Here is a 26225-nt window from a genome sequence, read left to right on the forward strand (position 1 = left end):
GGCAGTTGCATAGTTATTTCATAGCCTGTAACATTTGAAAATGTCAAACCGTTCGTCATCAAGAACAGAGCCGGAATCTGGCAGATTTCAATACACAGTCATATTCAATGGAGGATTATTGAAAAAGTTGACTTATTTCAGTAACAAATAGCTTTTTTTAAGCATGTATTTATGAAAACACATGGTTTAAGATTAGAATTTTACATCAGACCAAAAAGACATCAACATTTTAAAACGGAAACATGGACTAGGTTTCATACTTGTTTGTGACTTTTTTTTTAATGTACTTCTAATTTGAGAAACATGATCAGAAAGCATATTCTAATTTATTAAACACAACTGAATGTGACAGCTACATAACTGATATGTTTAATAGTTATAAAACTAATATGATGATGATGACGTATTTCCAGTAGTTTCTAAGTTATGATACAGACTGTATGTAAGACTTATCACAAACATATTTCACAGCAAAGTGCAGCGGATGCTTATGTTTTAATTTTTTTTTTAAATAATAATTTAACATGTTAACACTGATGCTCTCCCACCACACATGATGACGCTGTAAAACCAGACATACCAGCTGCTGGCTTTAAATTCACTTCCTGTGGTTTGAATTTTCTGATATAGCAGTAAAATCAATCTTTCACTGTCATCTGCAGCCCACAGCTGCTAAAAAGCATTCATTTCTATTTCCCTGCATAAATAGATGTTGTTGTTTAAAAAAAGAAAAAAAAGTAATAAGAGCAACGCTTTTCAGAGAAAATAAATTTTATTCTGAGAAAAAAACAACAAAATTGAACAGTGACTCACAGACCGCTAGAAACTAGTTCATCTGAAAAAAGACTCTCAACACACATCAGACTGTAAAACAATTTTACTATTCGACCTTGTTGGTTCAAATGTAGCGGAAAATGCTACAATAAAAAACATTTGCAGAGGTGTCAGCAAAGATGGCCGCCGTAACGCGTCTCGTGACTTTTATCTAGCAGCCCAAACCAAATTTTAAAAAAGATACGCAAGTTGGAACATCATCAAGAATTGATTTTATTTCAGTAATTCAGTCAGAAAGAAAAGTGAAACTCCTGTATCGTATGAATCCTCTTTTCTATCGGCCTTTTTCCTTCCACTCAACTTTCCATGTACTGAATAGGATAAAGCTCACCTGGTAGTGATTCTTATGTGACTTTTTGGAGAATGTCTGCAGGATATTTATCAGTCGTCCTCATGATTGTGTAGTTTTTTTTTTTTTTCCATGTCTGTTGCTGATGTTGTCGCAATGTTTTGGATATTTGATTTGTTGTATACTCTAGTTTTCCAATAAACTTAATTTTGTGTTCAATTGCTTTGCAATTGACAAGAATTAAATAAGTACAGGTGAAATAAATAAAAACGTAAACAGGAGATGCAGCTGTATTGGTCTACTTCCTGTTTTCAAGGACAGTTTCAGCTGCTTCGTGAATTATGTTCCATTTGTTTGCAGTTTAATGGAAGAAAATGTGTGTCGGCATCTTGTGATGGGACAAAGCTATTTACATGTGGCAATCTTTGGAAACTAATGTGTGTAAAAATGCTTCAAATGGTGATTTATGAAAACACGACCAGCAAAAAAAAAACCCAAAAAAGAACAAAAACGAATCAGGGACTGAAACACTGAGGAGTCTTCAGTCCCGCATCATTTCTCTTTAGTCCTGGCCGTCTTTTCCATTCCAGATACAGCTGGAAATACAGTTGAAGCAGAAATGTGCCTTTCAAATTTTGTATTCTTCGTAGACGAGATTGGGTTCAGATATGGTTATTAAGCCATAGCCAAATTATCTGCACATTTGGTTTTAGGAACTAAACAGTAAGTAAGAAAAGATCTGGTTTGAGAGATGTTCATTTCGTTCAGGAGTTATTCCAAAATGTTTCTGGAAATATTCCTCAATCAGTGACACAATCGTTACTAATAAAACAAGAGATTTTCCGCACTCTAAGTGGGTTTGTGGCCATATGTAGAGATGACTAATCCTGAGTAAAATCTAACCTAGCAGTTAGCTGAAAAATGCCCGCAGCAGAGCCGCAGCCACAGATACCAAACTGTTGGTATTTGCAGCCATCTTTGTACTGAAGTTCCTGGGAAAGGTCAATATTACATGGCCACAGGGCAATGAGGGCCTCTTTGTCGTATTTATTTGCAGGCCACTGTCTTCATTTAACATCGCTGTCTGATGCCTGGTCCAGTTTGTTAAACACCAGAGCATATTCATGTAATTTGAAGTGGTTGCATTGACCTCCGCAGGGAGCGCCGCCTTCCACATGCAAGAGTCAGCTGTAAAACAGCACCTCTACTGTCGTAAAGCAGGCATGTGGAGTCAGACAGCCATTTAAGTGTAAAACCTTTTTGCTGTGCAGGTTCTAATGTTACTTACTGGTGCTATTGCTCCTTGTTAAAAGAAAAAAAAAAGAACTTGTCTTAAAAGCACAACTTGGTCTCGTCGTCATCAACTAAGACAGGGTGAAGAACAATTTTACAGACCAGGAGAGAGTCGGTGTTGCCGCTTCCTTCGCGCGGCTTCAGAATCGAGTTTCCGAGCTTCCTCTCTTCAACGTGCTGCTATTAAACTCATCCTTCTCGAAGCTCAGATTATTATGCGACCTGGATATCATGAGCAGCTTCTCTCGCTTGCTGTAGTCGCGTCTGTCTGTCGGGGACGCCGACTCGTCCAAGAGCCGCTCCGCTTGCTCTTCCCTGTCCTCCAGGCGCGTGTATCCCTTGCTGCTGCCCCTGTTCCCGCTGTGACTGCGGCTGCTGTTGCTGCGGTCGAGCCGCGGCCAGCTGGGGTGCTTCCGCTGTTCCGAGCGCACGCTCAGCACGCTAGGCCCGCGCTCCAGGTCCAGGGATTTGGAGTGGCTGTGGCTGTTCAGCATGTGCAAAGAGGAGTTGGATCCAAAGTCGCTCCTCGCCGCTCCCGGCGAGAGCCAGCAGCCTGAGGTAGAGGAGGGAGCCGGGGAGAGGCTGCACGAGGAGAAGGAAGAGCAGCGGGAGGAAGAGGACGCCGAGTTGCTGCGTTGCAAGCCCGGCGGCTTGGAGGCCTTGGCGACAGATGCTACTGGCACCACCAGAGACTCCATGGAGCTCAGAGGCGCTGGCCTCTCTCCCTCCCGCCTCTCGCCTCCTCTGTCCTCCTCGGTAATTGCCTCCATTTCTGGTTCATCAATTACGCAGTTGTTTAGCTTAATAACAGGGAGAGTAAAGGCGGAGATGGAGGAGGAGACAATAGACCCTGCATGGTGTCCTCCTTTCTCCCCATCTCCGTCCACCGACCACTGGTGTCGCATTGAGTCGGACTGCGACAACCCAAGCCCGGCGCCGTAAAAGGGCCCATCCTTGTACAAAGGCGCCAGCAGTCCCGCAAAGCTACAATCCAACCTGGCCTGCTCTCTGTGTCTGTGGAACTCTTCATCCCCAAGCAGCACCTCCTCCTCCTCCGTGGACCCAACTCTGCTTCCAGAACGAGACGAGAAGCCCAGGAGGGAGTTGCTGGCCAGGCGCGCCGCCGTGTCGGCTCCAAAACTGCGAAGGTCACCCACGTCTCGTACGCACACGCTGCTGCTGCTGCTGCGGTGGTGGTGGTGGTGGTACTGTCTCTGTTCCCTCTGCCGGAGGCGGTGGATGTCGATGACCGTGGAGTACATGTCCCTCATGTGGATTATCTAATGCAGAGGACAGCTGGGTTAGCCAGAATCACCTGTAGTTCCTTGCCACATTCAGGCCTCGTCCACATAATAGCTGGATCTCTGAGAAACCGAACAGATTTTCACGTGATTTGGCCTGCGAACACGGTCATTAAAAACTCTGACCGACATGGAGATTTGAGAATTATCTTCATTAGCGTTTGCGTGTGTACAACGGAAATGTGCTGCTAACGTCACGCATGTGACTATTGTTATTGTTTAGGCATGCAGTGGAAGAAAGATGATTGCTATCAGATAGGTGCTGATTTTTTTTTTTTACCTTCTTTGTTTTTTACGAGCCCAAATGTTCCAATATGTTGAGCTGCAAAGGAGGAAGACCACTTGGAGGACGGCTGTTTTCCAGCAGATGCACAATTTAGCTCAACGTCCACATGCTTTCACCTGATTCCCAATTAACATTATCTTGTGTTTTATTATCTTTTTATTCTGAGAAGGTGTTTAAAAGTAGTTCAACCTCACAGCCTGCCCACCCAAATGACCCCAATTTGTTCCTAACAGGAAGTCGTGGTTGTTTTTGAAGGATTGTGATTGGTTGACATACGTTGCAGCTTTACGCTACACTGCCCCCTATGGGTTTGACATGTTTAAAACAACGCTCAGTGGCGTAATTCAGCGGGTTTGTGTGGATGAACGCTTTTGTAACCCCATGTGTATGATATTATCTTTTTCAAACGATGCAGAGACGGATACTCGTTTATATAAAGACTCGGCTACATGTGTACGAGGCCTCAATTACAATCGATAACTCAGCACAGTTGGGTAACTAGGAAAGGGAGATGCTGAGAGGAGGGGTTTGATCAAATCAAGGAGGGGAAGAAAAGACCAGATGAACTGAGAAAATGTCATCAAAAGCAAATTGCAGACATAAAAGTGAAAGCAGGTCCAAAGAAATCAAATCTGCGTGTTAGTGGGGGTGCTGTACACGCTGAGAACAGAGTGCATGCTTTTCACTTTATAAAGAGAGGGAAGTAAGAGAAATGAGAATATGGGACTGGCAAGGAATAATTTAAATCATTACTTATCCGCAAAGTAAAATCCACTTGCAAGCGTTATTGAACTTATCTGATCCAAATGGAAATTTGATGTATGATCCGAGAAAATTTCATCCCTACCTTCGTCTCCCTGTCTCTATTTTCATGAAGTATTGCATTAGCGCAGATGAAGATAAAAATCCCTATGCCCATGGTGAAGGGCCCGAGCATCTTCATCCTCTCAGAGTGAAGATGTTGTTCCAGAAACCGCATCAGAGCGCCGCCCGTCCGCTTTGAAGACGAGTCTAAAATCAGAGCGCAGAGAAAATGAGTAACAAAGTGAAAAAACAAAAAACAAACAAAAAAAAAACCCGGCTTGGAGCAGCTTTGTGAGCCCACTCAGATCTAATGTTACCTTGAACATCATGGCTTGCGTTGGTCACACCTTTCCCCATCTTCACTTCGTTTCCTCCTCCTGTTGGTACGGCTTTGTTGTGCGGCCAATAACCGAGGGTCGCCATACCAATCCCTACTGCCAAGATGATAAGTCCCAGGAAGAGAAAAAAGCCAGAAGCCGAGTAGAGTCGAAGCCTTCCTCGGACCACCACAACGTCTGTGCGTCGCTTCCGCTTTCTAAGAGAAACAGAGGCATAAAATATTGATTTATTTATTGGTTCAAAGCAACCGTACTATCTTCTACTCTTTTATTGGTTTTGGACAACATTCCTGGATCATATTTTTAGGATTTTGTTTAGAGTTCGATGGCTTTTTCAGTCAGAAATCTAAAGCAGCTTATATGTGTTTGAGATAGTTTTAATTTGTTCCTTACTTTCCAGGTAAATTTTTAATCACACACTGCAGAACATGTCAGGTATGAGTAAGAATGAGGTAAAAAGTTAAAAAGGCAAAAATCCTGATGACATATTCATCAATCTTTGAGTAACTGATAAAGTTTTATAAAGTTCCAAACTTGAAGTTTACCGAAAAGAAAGCTTATCAAACCGTTAACGGACGCTCCCTCATTTGTCAAAAAAATAAAAATAAATAAAAAATCTCCTTTAACTCAATAACAACAACAAAAAAGTTGTGTGACTGAAAACAAGTTTGTGTTTTAAATTCCTGAAGAAACATCACCTGGGCGCGCCCTCGGAGCCGGGGTTAGCCAAGCCTTGTGATGCGGGTGGTACGGGCCGATGCTGAGAGCGGGCCGAGTCCTGGCGCTTGAGCTTGGCCAAGCCTGTCAGTACACCTGCTGCTGCAGTCATCCTTTACCTGCAGACAGACACACATCGGGAGGTCGTTGAGTTAATTTGTGGTGCTTAATTAGTTTTTTTTTTTTTTTTAAATGATGCTAATCATTCAGCATGACAAATGATACATTCACTGGAAAAGTCTTTTTCTGTTCAGTTTAATGCTGCAAAATCGTGCAATCCCAATGCTTGAAAATGTCTTTGCTAAAACCAGGACAAAACATGGAAACAAACGAATACATTCATTTGAAATAAAAATGCTATTTTTAGAGCAGATCCAGGCATTTTTTTTCTTTTGCAGTCTACAGCAAGGCAAACAGATACTTGCAGCATCTCCAAACGCGTTCACTCAGCAAACATGAACCAAGGCCTGGTTGAGTCGTGCCCCTGAAGTCAGTGCCCAGCTATCGGCAGAAAAAGACCATTTCTCTCCACCTTTCTGCTTAATCAAAAGCCATAAATCAGCCAACTTCAGCACAACCGGCACGCAGAAGACGAAAACTGACAAGAGGAGAGAAAAGTTTCTGCAGAATAAGATAAAAGCATCATTCCGTTGATAAGGGTTGAATTCATATGATGGATGACCAGCCTGGAACGTTTTATCCATTATATTTTCTTTGAAGCTGTCCAGTCAATTTTTTTCTCTTTATCCAAACTTCACTAAAAGATGCTCAGCTGCATGCCACAGTCACATCCGTGAACATTTCAGGTGCTTTAAAGGGGGAGTACGATGTAAATGTGTTCCATTTTGTTTATTACATATCTATTTAATTTACTTCTGATTTGTATGGCTGTGATCTGGGTCAAGTCTCCCATGTGAAATAAATTTCTAATCTCAATGGGACTTCCTGGATATTTAAACTGTAGATACTGTAGCATTGTTGCAGGCCAAACTGACTCCTACCTTCTTTTTTTTTTTACATCCAAAAGGCACAGCATGTTTTGCAGGCATGAACCTCTTAAAACAGATAACATAAAGCAGAGAAGAAATGGGATGTTAGATACGACACATTCGCATCGTTCTTCGTAGCAATGCGAGGAATATTAGCAATACTGTAGATGAAAAGGGGCTCCCGCCGCGTTACGCGTCTAACAAACGTCGGCTGGCTGTGCAGAGGGACTCTTCCACACGGCACCAAATGGAGCGGCACTGATCTGAATAACTTCATTGTACCTGCAAGCTTCGAATTAAGAGCCAGGGAGGACACTAAAGCATAAAGACATTTTATTTGGCATCCTCAAGAACAGAAGCAAAGAAAACTAAAAAAAAAAAAACTAAAAAAAAAACCCTGCAGTCTGGATGCTGTAGACACACAAGAATTACAAAAATTTAAAACAGGCACACATATTAGCAAAGAGAAAACAGACGCAAAGAGAAAACAGACGACCAGCTGCTTTGGTGAGCAGATGTCCGGGGATGTGAACATCTGCAGTGTTCAGACACAAGGACACTTAATAATCAGAGTAGAGCCTTTCTGACAATGCTGCCGACCTTTGCTGTAAGGGATCATAGCTGCGTTTGTCTAATTTGAATATGGCTACCATTGCATAGCAGTGTCTATTTAAAGCCACAGAAAATGTTTAAAAGTGAAACCATGTTCTGCTCGGAGTGCAAATGAAATGTACGTGATGCACAGATTTGCGCTTATTACAAGCAATGTCATGTTTTAGGTAGCCAGCGTCAGGACACCATAACTTTGCAGAAGCTGTGTAAATTTAATTAGAGTTCTCCTGCAAGGGTTTTTTTTTTAAACCAAAACCAGATCAGCTCCTAAGTCCCAGTCAAACCTTGTTTTTATTACATTTCAGTTTTTGTTGCTTTCCTTACGTATCATTAAGCATTTAAATGAACCCTCAGCTCTGCTCTCCACCAGCTCTGATGTCTATTAATAGCTATTAAAAGATGAGAGCTTGAAACAAACACCAGATTATTTTTTAAGAGCCGTCATTTGGGTTCAAAAGCTCTATAATCTGGTTTCACGTGAACATTATCTTTGTCCTCGTGGAGGATTAAATTGACTCTGTTTTTAATTCTGAGTAACTTGAGTATTGCATTCCACCAGTATTTACCTTCAATGTCTGAAATTATTTGTACATTTACAGTTGCTGCCTCGTTCATGCTTTTGTCGTAAGGCGGGGAATCTGCATTTTAGATGCATAACGGGAAACATTGTTTCACAAAAGTGTCATCCCTAAACAATCCCGAGCAGCAAAGAGCAAGATAACAGGAGCCGTTAGGGAATTATCAGAGGTTGTGATCACCGTTTCTTTGTGCAAACGTTTGGCTCGGTGCTTAGAGTTTGTGCATCGCAAAGTTGCTTTACGTGTTGTTGTGTCCTTTGGCCGGGCGCTTAACCTCATGCATATATTGGTGTTTGTGAGTGCGATTGGGTGAATGGCTTTAAGAACCTTTAAGTGGTTGATTTGACTTGAAAGTGCTGCATAAATTTAGTCCATTCATCACATTTTCCCCCCCGTTAAAGATGCAACATGTCTGAGTTCAGGTATTTCATCAACAGAACCCTCCAAAAAGAAACTCGCAGTCAACAATTTTGGATGCAATCTTTAGTCCTAAACCGAACTGTGGACCAGAAAGCACGACTTCATCTTGTGAAAGCAGAGAGCGAGACACTCAAGCTGTCAGTCTGTCATTAGGCGAACATGAGGAGGAGAAGAAGAAGAAGCAGAAGCAGCAGCAGCGCTCTTTTTTTTAATACATTTTAAGCAGGTTAGACTTTCATAATCCTGTTAAACTTTAATGAATAGTACGAGGAAATGAAAGTAGAACAACCAGGCCAGCTGTTGCTTAGTTACATTGACCTCATTCTAAAGGTATTCCCCTATTCTGGTCTCTAAAGAAAACCCCAAAACCAAACTACGACTACTCTTTGAGTCACCTTAACTTCATGCAGCAATGATCAGTTATTACAAATACTTAACAAGTATTACTAATTCTTTGAGATGCACAAATCATTCAGTATATATGTGTTTTCATTGGACAGTTACTGCTGCTTGCTTGCCTTCAGTGAGCAAATTTGGAGATAATGAACAAAGGTATTGTAAAGAAGTATTTCCTTCTTGCAATTTTTTTTCTGCTTTGGCTTCTTGTCACACTTGCATGTTTCAGATCACCAATTTTTTGTCAATACTGGACACAAATAAGCCTGATTAAATAGAATTAAATTAATTGAATTTCTTGAGGGAAACCAACGCACTCCCATGTGGAAATCTGCACAATTAATCTCAAATGTATTGTTATTTCATCTTCACTGTAATCAGAAATATTATAAAGAACTGCTTGGTCTGTAATAAGAGTCTAATTATTTAATCACCATGTAATCAGGTGTGCATGAGGTAACATTTGCTGTTGCCAGAAGCAAAATTTTTTAATAAAACCTGACTGAAATTATGACTTTTGATTTTTACTGTTATTTTATGCAGTTATTTTTTTTTCCCTCGAACCCTCTCATCACATCAAAGTCTCAGCACAGCTACCCGGTTGGTTAGCCTGATCCTAGTTTTCAAATGATATGACAACTTTTTTGCGTGGACTCGGTTCATCCTTGTCTGACATTAAAATAAGCTTGAAGATCTGAACATTTCCAGCCCGGATCTGGTTTCACGTTGTTTATCTCGCTCCCCCTCCCGTCTCGTGTCGTCTCCTCGTTCTATTTTTATCCTTTCTCTAATTTTAAATCAGTCTAATTTGGTCACTTCTTGTTTTTCTTCTTTCCTTCCCTCTCTCCCGTACCCTAAAGGAATAATCAAAGCCCTGACAAATCTCAGGAAGCCAAAAATTGCACAGAACCGGAGGGTCTCTCCTCCGCCTACCCCTCTTTTCTCCTTCAGCCATATATACGTATTAATCTTGTCAATCATCCTTTCGGTTACTGAAGAGGGCTTTATCACAGATGGTGAATCACACACAAGGATAAACACAAGCAGCCACTTTTCTCGGGTTTGATCTGGTTCAGCTCTCTCCTTTTTGCTCCTCGACGTGCGTCAAACATGAACCCACACGGTGTTTTACAGCAACAGGAGAGATTTCTTTCGTTCACTCATTCCACAAATAAGAGGAATGGCTAACGGTTGACGATGCAGGACAAGAAACGGGGATTATGGAGGGAAAATTGGCAGAGTGAGGAAAAGAAGGGGGAACAGAGAGGGAAACAAGGAAGTGCTTTCAACCTTGCACCTGCCAAGGTGCAACAATGAGTCATGACCCAAACCTCGCCGAAAAAAAGCCTCTCCGAGACAAAGTGGCGGCGAGGGAAGCAAGATCTGACAATGAACAAGATAAGAGAGAGAGAGAAATGCCTTTTCCCCCCACTTCCCCCGGAAAATGAGGGGGAATCGAGCCTGGTGCGTTTTGTACTGTAGTCTTAACGAGTCTGGAGTGAGAAACGAGCAGAGCGGAGAGGAAGGAACTGTTGCTGTAACAGACACACCAGAAGCCTAACGAGAAACCACTCCGGCTCCGACACAACGAGACGAGAGCCTGAATCAAACGAAGAGCTGATATTCAGAGAGCGAGCTCGGCGGCCAACAGACAGTCGGTTCATCTGCGCCCATCATGCATATTGAACGTTCTTAGAAGGCGCAGGGTTTAGTTGTTTAAAAACAACTACGTGTCCCATCAGTCCTGCGATTGCATTATGTTTCCCGTTTGAATTCACATCCTTCTTCTCCCCCTTAGCTAATAAAAATGTGATATCTCCATCGGTGAATAATGAATTAGCCGTGCGATCGCCTCGGTAATGAATGAATTGTTCTCGTTGTTAATCTGTGTGCACTCACAGTCGGGCGGGGATGATATCAAAGCCATTGGACATCCTCAAGCATTTAAAAAAAAAAACAAAAAAAAAACAACTCAAACATCTTGAGAAATGTTTTCCACCCTGAGTTGTATCTTTTCCGTCACCCACTGCATTTCAACACGTCCGTGTTCACCCCTGCGCTTATTATGTCTTGGAGCAACAACAGGTGTTTTTAAGGATTACCACAAACTCCCAGTTCCATATGACACATCACACGAGATTATTGTCCCTATAGCAACTACATCTGCTGCTAGGTGACATGTTTCTATAGCAACAAACCAGCTGTGTGCACAGGAATGACAACTACAGGCACGGAGTAAAAAAGTGAGCCATCTCTCCTCTTTCTCTTTGCAGTAAAGAGAAGTCCCTCCGTTTCGGTTAGGATTTAAAGTGGGCCTAGCCGATTATGACGGCTCTTACCAGCTGCTTACTGCTTGCTTAACTTTATTAAGGTGCTTAAACTTTGTCACCAAGAAAAAATGAAACCCAGATTAAACAAAGGGCAGCATAACATACCAGACAACTTCGCAAAAGGTCATTGTGACACTGGATGTTTGAAGGTCGTAAATATTTCTGGATGGATGGATGTCATCATAAAATTGACATTCTTATATACTTATTTTTATTTTTTTTTTATCTCTCTGTATGGAGACCCAGAGAGATAATCCTGGACATAATCCTGGACACTCCAAAAGATGTTCAAACACTCTCTTCAAAACTCGCAGAAGTTGCATTTCAGCAGCATTCTCCAAAAAAAATTAAAGTGTGAAACAACTGCAGTTAGCATCGCAGCACAGCTGGCTGCTACAACACATGAGGAATGTGAATCATGAACAAATCACTTTAAATATGAATCCCGTTCTGTGACTTTTTTTAAAATTTGGAATGAGACGGTTGCCGTCCTCTTATCAGCTGGAAACGGGTACGGCCGGGAGGAGAAAAGAAGGCGACGCCAAAGGAAACTGGCATGGAACAAGGCGGTGGGTGTACAGAGGCGCACGGAGCTGGCAACGGATGCAACATGAGTAGAGGAGATGGCGAAAGAGAGACCTAGATTCAGGTTGTTAATTACATTTGTGCCACAGTTCTAGATTTACGCAGTCTCCAGCTCCTTGCTTTAGGAGGAAAAGTGGAAAAGGAAGTGAGCACAACAGGTGGGATAGTGCTCAAAAAAGGAAATGCGGGGGGAAAGAGGTTGAAACCAGATGGAGGCAGGATGAGGATAAAGACAGAAACGGCTATTCTGCATGTGATTTCATAAAGCGCACTGGCAGACTTTTCATTCTCTGCACACAGACTTAATTTACTACAACAAACTGTGTGCCCAGATGTCATAGAGTAAGGTGAGCCAAGATTTAAAAGGAAGAGAAAGACACAAAAGGTGTGACAAAAGCCTGGCGAAGCAGAAGCTCTCCACTGAAAGACGTGCTTCACAAAACATCCCAAGAACTTGTTTGCAAATCTTTAACCTTTAACCGCTTGGAAATCGGTCCAAAAAAGCAACTCGCGCCGCTAAAAACTGGTGTTTCAATTCGATTACAATGCTGGGAATCCGTTACGCTTTACGTTTAACGCTGCTTCTGAGGTTTAGCTTTCAGAGGCAGATATTGAGAGGGACACCGAGGAAGCCGCAAGGAGACCTTTTGTGCCAGAACAATAAACAACTAGATCTGACGGGAGGGAAAACGCAAAGCAAGAATAACAACAGAATCTGACAAAGAATAACCACCCAGGGAGTGCTTTATGTTGAAAATAAATCAGATTGACTTCAAATATTGTCCTTTTTCAACATGTTTTGGGTTAACCATTACAAGCCCAAATATAGATCTGAGTTTGACAAGATAATAGGAAAAAAAGAAAACCAGGCTGACCTGGGTTCAAACTAAGAATTTTGAAATAGTATCGCGATGAGAAATGCAATTACCCTTCGTCACAAGTCCAGACTTTCCCCTTCCACTAGTTGGGTTTATTTTTATTGCTACAGAATAAATGTATTTTAAGTAGAAAGACATACTGCACCGACATACATTTGCATTACTGCCGCAGGGTTACGGCAGAATAAAACGATTAAATTCATTTGTACAGAACAAAGAGACCATGGGAATCATTAGACCCTGTCCCAGCTTTCATTGGGCAGCCATTGTGTGCCAGCATGAAACACACACACACACACCCTAACTCTTAAGGGCAGAACACATAAACACCACAAGCTGTGTAAGAGTGCTACCCCTCCATTAATTTATACTACCAACCAACCACCGGTGTGGGTGTGTTCAGCGAGGTTCCAATAGATTTGAGCACATGAAGTTCTCAAGTTTTCATTCTTTGCCAGACTCATGGTGCGTTTGATTTTGCTTCTGGCCACGGGCTGCCGTCATGTATCAGGATTTCAAAACGTTAGCTGGGAAACAAATAAAGGGAGCAATAGTCTTGTTTGCTTAAAGAGAAACAGCAGATAAGTCTACCAACATGACTGCAAATATTTCAGAATATACACAGCACAGGAAACTCTTAAGTTTTCCTCCTCATACAGGAAGAAACAAAGTGAGTGCTGACAGCGTTTAGAGAAGGATGGGACACCAATGCTGCCCAAATTAGTGGCCACTCTGTTTGGGTCTGGGCCTGGAACACAAGACACACTCTGACTCTTTTTCCATTCACGAGAACTCGTGCACACCCAGTGGCAGCAGGAAGGTGAAAACAGGAACGTGAACCTTCAGTATCGCGAAGTTTCTCCCTCCGCAAAAAATCAAACACTTCTTCTCAGTTGTGTTCATAATGCCAAAGAAGTGGATGTCTCTCAGAAAACATCAGTTTCACATCATGCCGTCTTGGTTTAAATTTGTTCTACAACCTGTGTGACGGAGATCTTTCTCTTACACGCGGTGTGAAACTACCCAAGCTTTGAATATAAATAATTTATGACTGCGTGCTCACAGGAGTGTGATTAGAAAAAAAATGTGTTGAAAACTATTATCTATGTGTTTTAAGGGGGGGGGGGAATCCAAATGGGCAAAATGGTATCAGCAGGTAAGAAAAAAATCACCCACAAATTTCAGATGTTGCTGATGTTTTGTGGTACCCAAACATAAGAAAGACGAAGACAGAATCAGAATTAGGGGGGAAAAAAATCTACGTTTTCAGTATAAAATCGTAAATATTTGCAGAGAAATTTGTGCAACATTGTTAGGAGGTTCGTCAAAGCTGACTTTCCTTTTGTCAGTGAGTATCATCAGTCAGGAAATATTGTGCCACGCAGAAGCAGAAAATCTCTTCCCTATAGTCAGAGGCTTTTTCTGAATCACTTTAACTACAGTAAGAAGGTCAAAGGTGAAGTCTAGCTGCACAGATGTTGCCCAAATGAGGCTTCAGTCATGCTTTTTACTTAATACTGCTGTATCCACTGTGCTTGATTTAACCTGGAAGAAAACATGAGGTAAGCCAAATCCTCTAAGGGCCATCATTCAGTCTTTAAAATAAAAAAAAAGTCTAAATCATCCACAATTCCCGCAGAGATTTCTCAATGGTCCAACACTAAGTTTGAAATTTAAAAAAGACATAACTAGCACTGGATGCATAGCATTTGTCTGACAAGATATTTGTTTGTTCAATTTTAAAAATTATTAAAAATTTCCAAATTGAGAGACTACAGATGTCAGATTTTCTTTTTCTGGATATTTACAACTCAAATGTAGCTGCAAGGACAGTAATCTGTAATTTTAATGGTGGCAAGGTGGAAGGACATGATCTGCCCTCTGCCCGGATAGGGCAAAACGTGAAGCGCATGGGGAGACGAGGGGGGTAGTCTGTAATTTCCCGTCAGCTCTTCCGACTCCATCGTTCTTTTTGTTTGTCAGTGCCGTTTCATTTTAAAACTGATCTCGGTAATTACGCAGCCGCTGTGATGCCGTTTAAGCTTAGACGACTGGCAGTTCTCATCAGAACGAGTGTCGGAGACAAAAACAAAAACAAAAAAAAGCAAGCCAAGGCAAAAGCAGATAATGAGCGAGCGCTCGTGCTGTTCTCCTACGGGCTGGCGGTCACTGGTGAGTCATCTGTCTGGAGGATATGTCACTACGTGTTTTCACACTGACCTTTTGGAAGCATATTTTCTGATGTAACCACTTAAGTGTCAAATCCTGCACTCCCTTTAACATCATTCTATTTTTTTTATTTATTTATTTTTTTTTTACCGTCATTAGATTGATGAAACATGCTGTTTCTTCTTAAACGACTCGTATCGATCACACTTAATAAGAAATACGGCCTCACATGAGGAATGGAGCTCCGTGCGACTAAATTACCCTTCGGATTGAGAAGCCCCCTGCTGATTCCAGTCAAATGACTCATTTTTTTGTCATCCCACCAATCCTGACTGCCAGCCAGTCACACATTTGTCCAAACTAAACTACAACCAGGATCCAATAAGCCCCATCTGAACTGACGCAGTAACCAACTTCTGAAGTTTTGATATCCATATGCTCTTTTTTTGTTGTTGAAAAATCGCAAATCTTGTCGGTGTTTCTCTGACAAATTCACTCTCTTGTCATCTTTTTGGGGTCTTAAGAGTGACAGTGAGGAAACTGCTGACCTGCTACGACAGAGGCTCTTCAACGGGATTATCCAGACTGCTTGATATCAGCGAAGGAGGATTAGCCAACAAGCCACTTGACTTTATAATGATTCTTAAATCCAAACTCTCCGAGGATGTCTTATTATTATTCATGTGGCTCAATGAGTAACTCTGTTTTTCTGTAAACAGGTCCCAAGGTTACAGTGACTCTTGATTTAGCATAATTAAGCTAATTCTGAAAAAAACAACAAAAAAAAACAACGACTGAGCACCTGTCGTTACAAAGCGCCTCTCTATTTAGAGGTGCTGGCTTATCGGTGGTTCTTTTGTTTGACCTTCTCCATAAAATAGTAATCTGCTGATTGTACAACTTCTTCTTTTTGTTTGTTTATTAGTTGTTTTTTTGTCTCAAATTTTAGTTAGAAAGATCTGTCCAGGCAAAATCCAAAGTCCATTATGATTTATTTTGTCTTCTAACTGTACGCCTCAAATTAGTAGCTAATTTCAAATTACATTTTGAAAGAATTTAGACTCAAAAACTGTGAAATATACAAATAAGTGGATTCAGAGTGCCCAACAGATACCCAACAAAATATGATAACTCAACACAGACTAGTTTATAAATCATGGACTCATTATTCTTCAACATGGATTTATACTTAGTTATTTTCTTTTTCCTTCTTTTGCTCTTTCCTTAAAATTACCGTACCAACTCAAATCTAAACCAGTGATGCTCCAGTGGTAAAGGAAAACTGTTAAACTTCGTAGATCACTTGTCAACTTTTAGTTATTTTAGTCTATTCATTATGTAATTTTCAAAATTGACATAATCCTTGCAGGCTCAGTGGATGAAGAGTAGGGTCCGATCTGGACCAGTGTTGTCATTGTGTGTATGTGTTTACGTGCGTGTGTGTGTGCGTGCGTGTGTGTGTGGATTGAGCCATTTGAAGTGGGAATAAATGTGTTAAATTATACAGAAGAAACTTAAACACGCAAATGTCCAAATATGTTAGAAAAACACAGGCTGTTGTAGGTCCTACTGACTTTTTCACAACATGTACACGTCAAACCAGTGTCCAATTTAAATCAGGCACATCTTGTGCAAAAGTGAAAATGCATTCATAGTTGGTGACGCTTTACAGTTAGTATTCCTGTGGTTACCCATCATATTTCCTGGATGCTGTGCTGGGTCCAAAATGAAGATGGTTATTCAGATTAAATTAGACTCTGTGCTGCTCTAATGACATGTCCCTCCAGTATGAGGATGGCTTTGTGCCAGGTGTTGGTGATGCATTGCCACTTTTGGTGCATAACCTTGTCACAAACCTTGTCACAAATCTTTAGGCATCATTAGAAAGCCATGCAGCCTGGGTTAATAACTGATGTCTTAAGCATGGTAGCATGCACTTAAACTATCCCAGCCATGTGTGCTACTTCACTTTTAATGAAGCTTTAATCCTGGTCCTGTTTGCAGGACTTAGGATGGCGAAAAGTTTTGTTTATTAATGACAGATGATCTAATTATTGAGTGTTGTAAATGTTAGAAAAGAGGCATTTGTTTTTACAATAACATCAAATTGACGTTTGATTCAGTTTTGCAAAGTCGTGTTGTTGGAACATCCAATTCTGTCCAACATCTGATTCCTTTCAAGATTTATTTTCGTTGCCTCCTACAAATTTTATCTGAAGGAAATATCCTGATGACTTTTTATTTCTTCTTGATTGCCCATTAATTGGATGAGAAGATGCCCTATTTTTCTTCTTTCCCTAATGTAGAGTGCCTTTCTCATCCAAACTGTTAATAGCACCTTTGATAGAGAGTGCTTGCGACTATATTCAACCACACGCAGTGTGAAAAGTTGTAGATTGACTGTCATATACACCGGTATCTAGCATAAAGAGTGTCTCTTAACATTTAAAACTGCACTACTGACATGAATGAAAAGCAAATTAATTCATTATTTCAAAATTGCAAAAGTTAAATTTGGCAATTTATAAAAGCATTTTATATAAAAACAGAGACTTGTTCCAGGTGCATCTTGCGCATCTTGATCTTTACACTTTGAATCTTGCAGAGACTAAATTTAAATCAGGCACAACTTGTGCAAAAGTTGCTGTCCTTGCTGTCAATAAAGAGACATGTACTACACTTCCAAATGTTTTCCATTAATTTTGACCATGTTAGTGTTATGAAAAAGCAACAGAGTTGGTTTAGTTGTTCCAAATTATTTCAACATAAAACCACATTGATGTGATTCAAGAAGCAAAGCAGCATCTTTTTTTTTTTTTTTTTACAAAACAAATTCTTTACTTTATAGGTGAGGAAACTCATTTCAACTTTTTTTATTTCAGTCTTTTGGTCAGGAATGTTGGACCCACCGAAAACTTACAACATGGAGGAGCCGAGGTTCAACTCAGAGGTTTTCTCCCCGTCTGTGTGACTGAAGGTCATTTCAGCTGCAGGATATTATTCTGTGTCATGGCTCATATGCCATTACGACAGGTGAGGGCAGGAACACAGAGGAACCAGTAAATCAACAGCTTCGCCTTTTGGCTGAGCTCCTTTCTTCACCAACAGACGTCCAAGATATATAAACTCTTTCTTTGTCGTTGACAAAGTAAGATGCACCACTGAACTTGCTAACATTTTCAGAAATAGCAAGATAAAGCTGCCTGATCTCACCCAGATTTGGGAAACCAAAGCCGTCAGCGTTCAGCAAGGAAGAACACCTAGTGGTCAAACCTGGGAATAGCATGTGCTGAACACATTGCCTTGTTTGTCCAACCCTCTAATGCTGAATGCGAATTTATGGTTGTATGTTCTAAGTTTGTTATAAATATATTCAAAACAACAACATGAGGAAGGTAATGTCCTCGTTAGACAATGAGGTAACCCAAAAATGTTTTTAAAACCACTGCTAACACATTCTAACCTGATTGAGCCTGGTTGTGTTTCCGGACTAGTTTAGTTGCCAGATCTCAGTTTGATCTTTAGACGGCTGAACTGCTATTCAGTCCGGAGAGCAATCACAGACGCATAGCATCAAATCAGTGTGTACCTCTGTTCCGGCATTCAGTTCGCTTTCAATCAACCTCGAGACTTTCCAGATTATTCGGAGAGCCTGCACCGAACGCCTGTACACGCTGTTCTCATTTCTCCAGCTCAAGGTTACAACAAATAATTCACCATATATTCATCATTATTTAAGAACATTAAAAACATCCAGTTAATAACCATTACTGTCTTCTTAAACCTGAAATGAATTTTAACAACTAACCAATGAAGTTTTGTGCAATTTTATTTGCTCTGCCCCACTTAAGATTTGGCCAAAACTCATAAAAGTTGGCAAAGCATGTCAGCTTCTTGGTAGAAAACGAAACAAAACAAAACAAAAATCTGGATCAGGATATCACAAGTTCACACTGAAAATAGATAAGCTTGGAAAAAAATATACATTTAGGCCAAAAAACACTTTATTCGATCAAGTACAACCAATATTTAATACTTTAGACCTGAAGAGCACTGAAGTGTTTCGACTGTTTGTCCAAACTCCAAAACTGATAGATTGAAAACGCGAACAGCAGTCAATAAAAATCCGCTCTGGCTGCATAAACGTTACCCTGTGGAGTCAAAATAAAATTAGAAATATGGAACTGGTGAGTCTGTGCACCATCATAGAGCAGGAATGAACAGAATGTACCCTAGCCATGATAAGATCTTTGCATTGGGATCTCAGCAGCCTGTTCTAATCCTTCTTGATCTAACTTTGTAAGATTGCCCAACTTTAAATAATTCCCCTAAAAACTTACTTATTCCAAAAGTAAAAAAAAAAAAAATCTGAATCCTGACACACATCACATATTTAAAGGTCACCTAAAATATTAATGAGTTAATTTCTGTTTCTACACATGGCAGTTTTAATAATGTTTTACTTGTAAATCCAAACACTGTTGTAGCTACAACAAAAGCAGCCTGCCAGTCTGGAATAGGTTTTCTTAAATTAGATGTGTTTACAAACGCTAAAAACTGGCTGAATATTAGGAACTGGCTGTGAAAACATTGCATGCCTAAACTTATGAGTCAGTCCAAAAGGGAAATGTCCCGGTGGTTTATGTCAGGCAAAGGTCAGTGCTGACACTCTCTTAACAAGTAGAAACCAAACAAATAACCTTAAATGGGGGGGGAAAAAAGGATAATTTCACACATTTTTATTTTATTTTAAAGTGGAGTTAGAGTGCTGGCCACGTATACGAGGAGAGAAGAAGAGGATGAATGTTGTCTTTTTTATCTTTTAACAGCACACTGGGAGCAAAAGACAGGTGAAAATATCCAACTCTAACTCGCTTGAGAGCTGCAGAAATGATCTCGGGGTCACAAAGCCACCTTAGCAACCATCTACATGCCAACCAGCTGTTTTCAGCCGCATGCCAGAAACAAAATAGGCAGTTTCTGTACAAACATAAACATTTGGAGTTTGCTCAACCCTGCTGGGATTTAGACTGGAACTGTTTTTCTTTTGTCAGATGAGACTGAGATTGATCTTTGGAGAGGCAAAAAGTTCAGGTTGGTTTGGAGTGAAAAGAAGAATCAAAATGACCATCACACTTAGCCTGCTGCTAAGTACGATGAAGGATTGCGTTTGTTTCACAAAGACAATACATTTAGAGTGTGTGACATCATGAACTCTTTAAAATGTTACAGGATTTTAGATTAAAAAAAAAAGCTCTCTGCATCAAATTTAGGAAGTGTTAAAGCAGAAGAATCAATGACGCCCCACTTGAAAAAGGGGGATACGCAAGAGGGGCGCCAGTAATAATAATAATTTGATCACATATAAAGCAATTCTGCCTTCACAGACGATTTCCTTCCCAACTGAATAATTAAAATCTCATGACTAAAGGTTAGATTTTCTAGGACTTTAATTGAGCGATTATGCAACTGCAATGAAAGGTACTTTTATCTACTACAGTTTCGAACACATTGTCATCTGTGAATGTCTGAATGTGTTGACTCGTGCGTCGTATGTTGCAAACACATAAAACCGAACTAAATTCAGAGCTACAATGGAACGGTTCAGATCAGAGGACGTCTGAATGTTTGTATGTAGACCAAAGATTTAATTTTGGTCTCATCTGGCCAGAGCACCTCCTTCAGTGTGTTTGCTTTGCCCTCCATGTGGCTTGTAGCACATCCAAAAGGGGACTTTTTATGGCATTCTTTCTCTTTTTTTCTTTTTTGATACTCTTCCAGGAGGGTCAGATTTGTAAATTGTGGATTCTGGTGAGTTTTTTTTTTTTTTCTTCTTCTTCAGATAGCTGCTTTGTTCTCGAATAAACCTTTGAGGCATTCACTGAACAGACGAATTAGTGGGATTGAATTACTCTGTTTACTCATTTGGTTGGGCTGGATTTTATTTAAGAGTACCAGAGTAAAGAGGGACTGAACGTTTTATATTTTTAAGTTTTACTTTCCACCTCACAATTATACACTAATTGAGTTGATCATCATATAAAATTTGAATAAAGTTTGTGGAGATAATGCGACAAAATGTGGAAAAAATAAAACTTCAAAGGTCACGTTTCTCATTGCGTATCGTTAAAATATATATAACATGCATGCCTGTCAGCTTTAATTATTGGATCAGAAGTTGGATCGGTTGGTTCCTACCTTACTGAAAGACGAGTCTCCACTATCACGGTGTAAATTACGCTTTGTATCCTGGGGGAAAGTCAAAAGCCATCTTCCACACTGAAGCCCACTACTTCCAGAGAGATGATGCCACGCCGGGGAGAACTAAGATGACAGCTCGCTCCCATGCAGCCTCTTGGAAACAGCAGCAGCCCTCACCAGCATCCCAGCTCCTTTAAGGCAGACCGAGAGGCGTCATGTCGGCAGTTTCCTTGCCTCAAATTAGGACTTGAGCGATAAGAAGCGTCGATTTGTGCGCAGAACACTTTTTTTCTCCACCCTTTACGCCTGGTGGAGAACACAGTACGCGCGCAGAGGATGATGAGAAACACGCTAATTAAGAGAAATCATTTTCCTCCTCCTCATTCGGATTATTTAGACGCGTAAAAGCTTGCATTGTAACAGAGGTATTACAATGCAAAAGAAGAAGAAGATGAAGAAGCTACAGAAAAGCGGTCAATGTGACGCCCTCTGTGGTTGTCTGATGCGTAAAAGTCGTTTTGTGGAGCGTTCGGGTCCAAAACTTGACCGCGCGTCCAAACAAAAAGCAAAGTACTATAAAATGGGTCAGATGGAGAATTTCCGTTTTAAGAAGTCCGGGTTCAAGCGAGGTAATGGTGTTTTTTTTTGTTTTGTTTTTGTTTTGTTTTTTAATCCAATGATTCGAATCGAGCAGCAGCTCCATCCAGGTCTTCTGAAAGCGTTTACGCTCGTGGGAATGCGAGACTGTGGAAGGAGCAGAGAGAGAGAGAGAGAGATGTAGAGGGGGCTGTATTATCTGCATGTACGCCCAGGAGGAAGAGCATGCATGCGTGTTTCATTTATATTTAAGAGGAATAACAAGTCGGGGAGTAAATCCTTGCAGGGAGCAGATAACACCAACGAGGCGGAGAGAACGCTTTGTGACGTCTTTGTTAACATCCATATCCTTGGAGAGAAATAAATGCAACAAACACAAAACGTATAAAATACAAAAAAAAAAAAAAAAGTAATTGTGAAGCTAAAATTGTACTGTACTAGTAGTTTGTCCACTTGGCTGCAATGCACAGTCTGTCTTATCTATCCGTTATTTCCAGCACTGCTTTGTTCAACTTTCCTCCCTCCTTTCTCCCCCTCTCACAAACTCATGAACTCACTCACACACACACACCCACACACACACACACACACACACACACACGCACACACACGCACACACACACACGCACACACAGGCATACACATAAGGGCAGCAAAAAAAGCGGTGCAGATGTTGGCATTCGTGTCATTTCCTGTGTTTACATGCAGGAAGTGATTCAGTGAAAACACAGCAGCTTGTAGTTGAGGTGAGGGAATGTTAGCAAAGATGCATTATTTGAACAACAGGCTGTGCATTAAAGAGAGAGCCAGAAAACACCCTATTATTTGTTTTAAGTGGCTTGGATTTGTGAGAGAAAAAGAAAGAAAGAAAGAAAGAAAGAAAGGCAGCAGAGCACGCACATGGACAAACGGAGAGGTTACGCTTGGACACGACTGAGGCGTTTCAGTCGGTCTGTAAAACGTCTTCCTTGACCTTAAATGTGACAGTGACATTCACACCTTAACACTCTCTAAAACGTCTCCCATCTCACACATTCACATTCTGTCAAATGCTAAAAAACAAAGTCGTCATCCCAACACGCGAGGACTTGGGACAGGATCAGCAGAAAGCTGAGATCCCTTGCTGAAGCATGTGGTCAGTTCATGGCTGATGTATTTACATTCCATGCAGGGAAGAAGAAAATGAAAACATACAGAGGCGACAGAAAGGAGCAGAACATGAGGAAGATATAGACAGAGTGTGGGAAAAAGGCAAAGTGAGGAGTAAGGGGTGGGGGGAGGAGAGAGAAAAAAAAAGAAACAAAGCATTGCATTGTTAGCTGTTATATTTGTTGTTTACAAGCCTGCACAGTTGTGAGAATTACAAAAAAAAATGGTGTTGCACTTATTGTGTGCAGCTGTGGATGGGAGTGTTCAGCGGAACAATTAAAAGGAAAAAGAGCTACTTAATCGAGGAGTGATAAGTGAAGAAAAGACACCAGAGAAACACAGGGGGACATAATTAGGACTAAGTGTTGCTCTGAATAGTCATTTTTGGATTTTAGATTATTGAAATGAGAGAATGGAAAACCAAAGTGAGATGAACAAGGGCCATATTGACTAATGCATTTCTCTCTTAGTGTGCACCCAATAGTTTAATTAAAGCACCTCTACCCCTTAGACATCCCTCATTGACATTTAGGTCAATGAGCCTTAATGTTCCCCAGAGTATCTCTTCCTCTCCTGATGCTTTACTTTTTTTCTTTTTTTCTTTTTTTGTTACAAACCTTAAAATAAATCCTGTCCGGGGGAAAGACGTTCCTGTCTCTGCAGATGGAAACTTATTGCTTAACCTCCCTTCTTCTGTAAATAGAGACTCCAGTTTACCTGTCTCTATCAGTCCCCTTTAAAAAAAAACAAAACAAAAAAAACTACAGGCCTCCAGATTTACCGTGTGATTTATTTTTAGGATTTTTAAGTGATGAATCAGACAAATACCTCCTCAAATTTTTCCAGCTTGGAAAAGAGCTAAATAGAGATCACACTTTTACAATTTTCTTGCTTCTGAAACTGCAAGGTTATCCTTTTCAGCTTATTTACTTCTAGCTGCTTCACATCCACTTTACCTGTTGTAGCTTTTAATGCTGCAGATTGGTGACTGTAAGAGAATATGTTAATTACTAAGATTTAGTGGTTTTATGTTTTTGTTTTTTCATCTTTAGAGCGCTCTATCAGCTCTTTTTTGAGTCTGTCTCTCTTAAAAACTAGTGTGTTAGTCTTAAGAAGTTCAGAGATATTTTTTTTTTCCTGCAAAGAAAGAACCAGGTAAGATTTATGGCAACAAATATGTGCAGTCTAATTATTCAGTTACTGGATTTGCTGGCATAAATTTGCATAAAAGATGGGGAACGGCAAAATTTCTAAGTGATTGTTTTTTATTTTGTCCAACAAATCCAGAGTATTGTTTTTTTTTTTTTTAAATCTTGATCCTAGTATGCAATTCTCAGTCTGCTATTGTAGCTGCTGCTTTTTCACTGCTTCTTGTTATTATTATTATGGAAAATACTTAAAACACATGCATCTCAAGATAAAACCACATCAATGCTGTCTGGCATTTTGACAATATTCAGCATGATGCGGAGGAATACAACAAAGATTAGCATGAGTCGCTCCTCGTCAGCCTCAGAGCAATAAAATATGGCACCGGTTCACACAGTGTGTACACACAGAGGGATGCTCGGCTATGACGCCTACCTTACTCCTCATGGAACCCCCTCTTCCTTTCCCTCTGCTCTGCCGTCACCATGGATACAATGATGCAGGTTACCGTGGCAGCAGAGTCAGCCCCAAACCCACACAAAAGGAGCACGTGCATTTGCTTTACGTACGCATGTTATGACGTCAAACGGTTAAGTTTTCTTTTGGCTATTTCCGGAGAGCGCAAAAGAAAACGGGCGATGTTCATATTTATGTTGGTCACTACTGGTTTCTGTGTTGAGAAATCGCTTTTCGTCACTTCGCACTTTTCAGTTTTAATCTGGGTAAATAATAGGATTAAAATCTGCATAGCTTTTTTTATAATCCAAATTACATCTATAGTCGTCAAAACTGTGCTCATGTGAGTCTTGAAATTAATCGTTCTTGTGTCGATTCCACTTTGATGGATCAAGTTTTCTCAAGGTTTGCAGGCTGTCCTGCCATCTAGTGGTCATATTGCAAACTACCTGTAATAATTTTATTTATGGTTGATTACAATGTTCAGATCAGGAGTTTTCAAGACTTTGGCTTGCAAACATTATCAGACATCGAAATAAAGTCAAATTGTACCGAATTCCACTTGTAAATTACATTCAAGGCAAATGTTTGACTGTCATGCATGGCATAAGTTATCTTATTTTATTCTCTTTAAATTATTGGAAATGTCTGACTCCTGTTGAGGATCAAACTGAAGTGTGTGTGTCATTGCACATGTGAAACAAACAACCTAATTGTGGGTTATGAGTATTTGTCCACACATGCATTTATGCGTCTTATCCCATGTGGGATTTACTCCAACCTCTTAGCAGTAATCTCATTTCATCCAATCCCGCCTTCCTTGCTTCCCTACAAGATGCTCCCAGGGACTCATAAACACACATGGAGGCTACGTTTCCTCATTTAGACCGGCAAACATTCATGTTGTTGGACTACTGCTGTCGTTGCTGTGGAGTCACGCTCATAAAACGCCATGGACCCTTCTCCCTCAAGACTACACCCAGCGACACCTGGGTAAGGACAGAAAACCATAGAACAGAGAACCATTTTAAGAAATGGAGGATTAAAGAAAAAGTTACAATGTAGAGTCTGATCACAAAGCTAATAATAAACAGCTGCATAATATTCATAAATACAATGTTATAGTTTCAATGTTGGTTTGAGAGGACTCTGTGGACATTTGTATCAATACTATTGATGGTAAACATCGGTTTCAGCCAACGATTATTGTTTTAGTTATGTTTATATTAACTTTTAATGCATTTTACATTAAAAGTTAGGTAATTCCATTTTGTTAATTACAAAAGTTAATCCTCAGTATACTTGTAGACTGTAGCAAACAGCAAACAAGTGTATGATACAATGTTTTTCAAACATCCAATAATGGATAGCCTTTATGAAGGATTCTGTCAATACAGGCTTGGAAGAAAAAATTTGAGGTGAAATTTTGGCTTCTAGGTCAGTTTTTTTTTTTTTTAAATAAAAGCTGCAAAGTCTTATTGAGATGGCAGACAAACAAGACGAAGAGTTAGCCATAGGTGTTTAGCTGTCTGAAGGCATTAGCATGAGCTCAACTGCTTTTGTGGTTTTACAAACACCCACACATTTGAAGCTGTTAAAACCAGAGGCAATTTGGGAGAGCATCCACTTTTGCCTTGTGCAGTTTATTTCTTTAAACTCTTAAGCCTTTGAACATAGTCTAAAAAGGACATGGCAGCAAATATGTTCAAACTGAAATCGCCATTCTGCTATATTAGCATCATGCAGAGGAATTAAACAAGTAATTAGTATTGAAAATGTGAACTTATTTTTAGGTTATGAGGTTTAAGGTTTTTCTGGAAACGCTGCCTGCTTTCAACTACCTGTTGGCACCTA

General features: G+C 40.4%; 2 protein-coding genes across 3 annotated transcripts in view; one reads left to right on the top strand and one right to left on the bottom strand.

Moving 5' to 3' along the window:
* tmem244 (transmembrane protein 244) overlaps positions 1 to 26225 on the top strand; it is a 45380-nt gene that overhangs the window by 15189 nt on the left and 3966 nt on the right. The window contains exon 1 of one of the 2 annotated variants that reach the window (XM_007561021.2): positions 25173 to 25364. The exons of the other annotated variant lie outside the window; for it this stretch is intronic. Coding sequence (XP_007561083.2) covers positions 25233 to 25364 — 132 coding nt within the window. The 5' untranslated portion in view covers positions 25173 to 25232. Of the gene's footprint in view, positions 1 to 25172; positions 25365 to 26225 lie in introns of those variants that run through there. 2 annotated transcript variants of the gene reach the window in all.
* On the bottom strand, positions 1030 to 21802 carry tmem200a (transmembrane protein 200A). The gene is made up of 5 exons (XM_007561030.2): positions 21018 to 21802; positions 5844 to 5981; positions 5125 to 5342; positions 4851 to 5014; positions 1030 to 3696 (listed from the first exon to the last, which is right to left on the bottom strand). The coding sequence occupies exons 2-5, from the start codon at positions 5972 to 5974 to the stop codon at positions 2557 to 2559; spliced, it is 1653 nt and encodes a 550-aa protein (XP_007561092.1). The 5' UTR covers positions 5975 to 5981; positions 21018 to 21802; the 3' UTR covers positions 1030 to 2556.

Source organism: Poecilia formosa, unplaced genomic scaffold (assembly GCF_000485575.1).
Source record: "Poecilia formosa unplaced genomic scaffold, Poecilia_formosa-5.1.2 Scaffold122, whole genome shotgun sequence".
NCBI lineage: Eukaryota > Metazoa > Chordata > Actinopteri > Cyprinodontiformes > Poeciliidae > Poecilia > Poecilia formosa.

Excerpts from the sequence above, each read along its gene's own strand:
- tmem200a (XM_007561030.2), bottom strand. The coding sequence starts at position 5,974 with ATGACTGCAGCAGCAGGTGTACTGACAGGCTTGGCCAAGCTCAAGCGC. Across the intron at positions 5,343-5,843 it reads GGCTCCGAGGGCGCGCCCAG|AAAGCGGAAGCGACGCACAG; the intron begins GTGATGTTTCTT and ends TGTTTCTCTTAG. Across the intron at positions 5,015-5,124 it reads CGCAAGCCATGATGTTCAAG|ACTCGTCTTCAAAGCGGACG; the intron begins GTAACATTAGAT and ends CTCTGATTTTAG.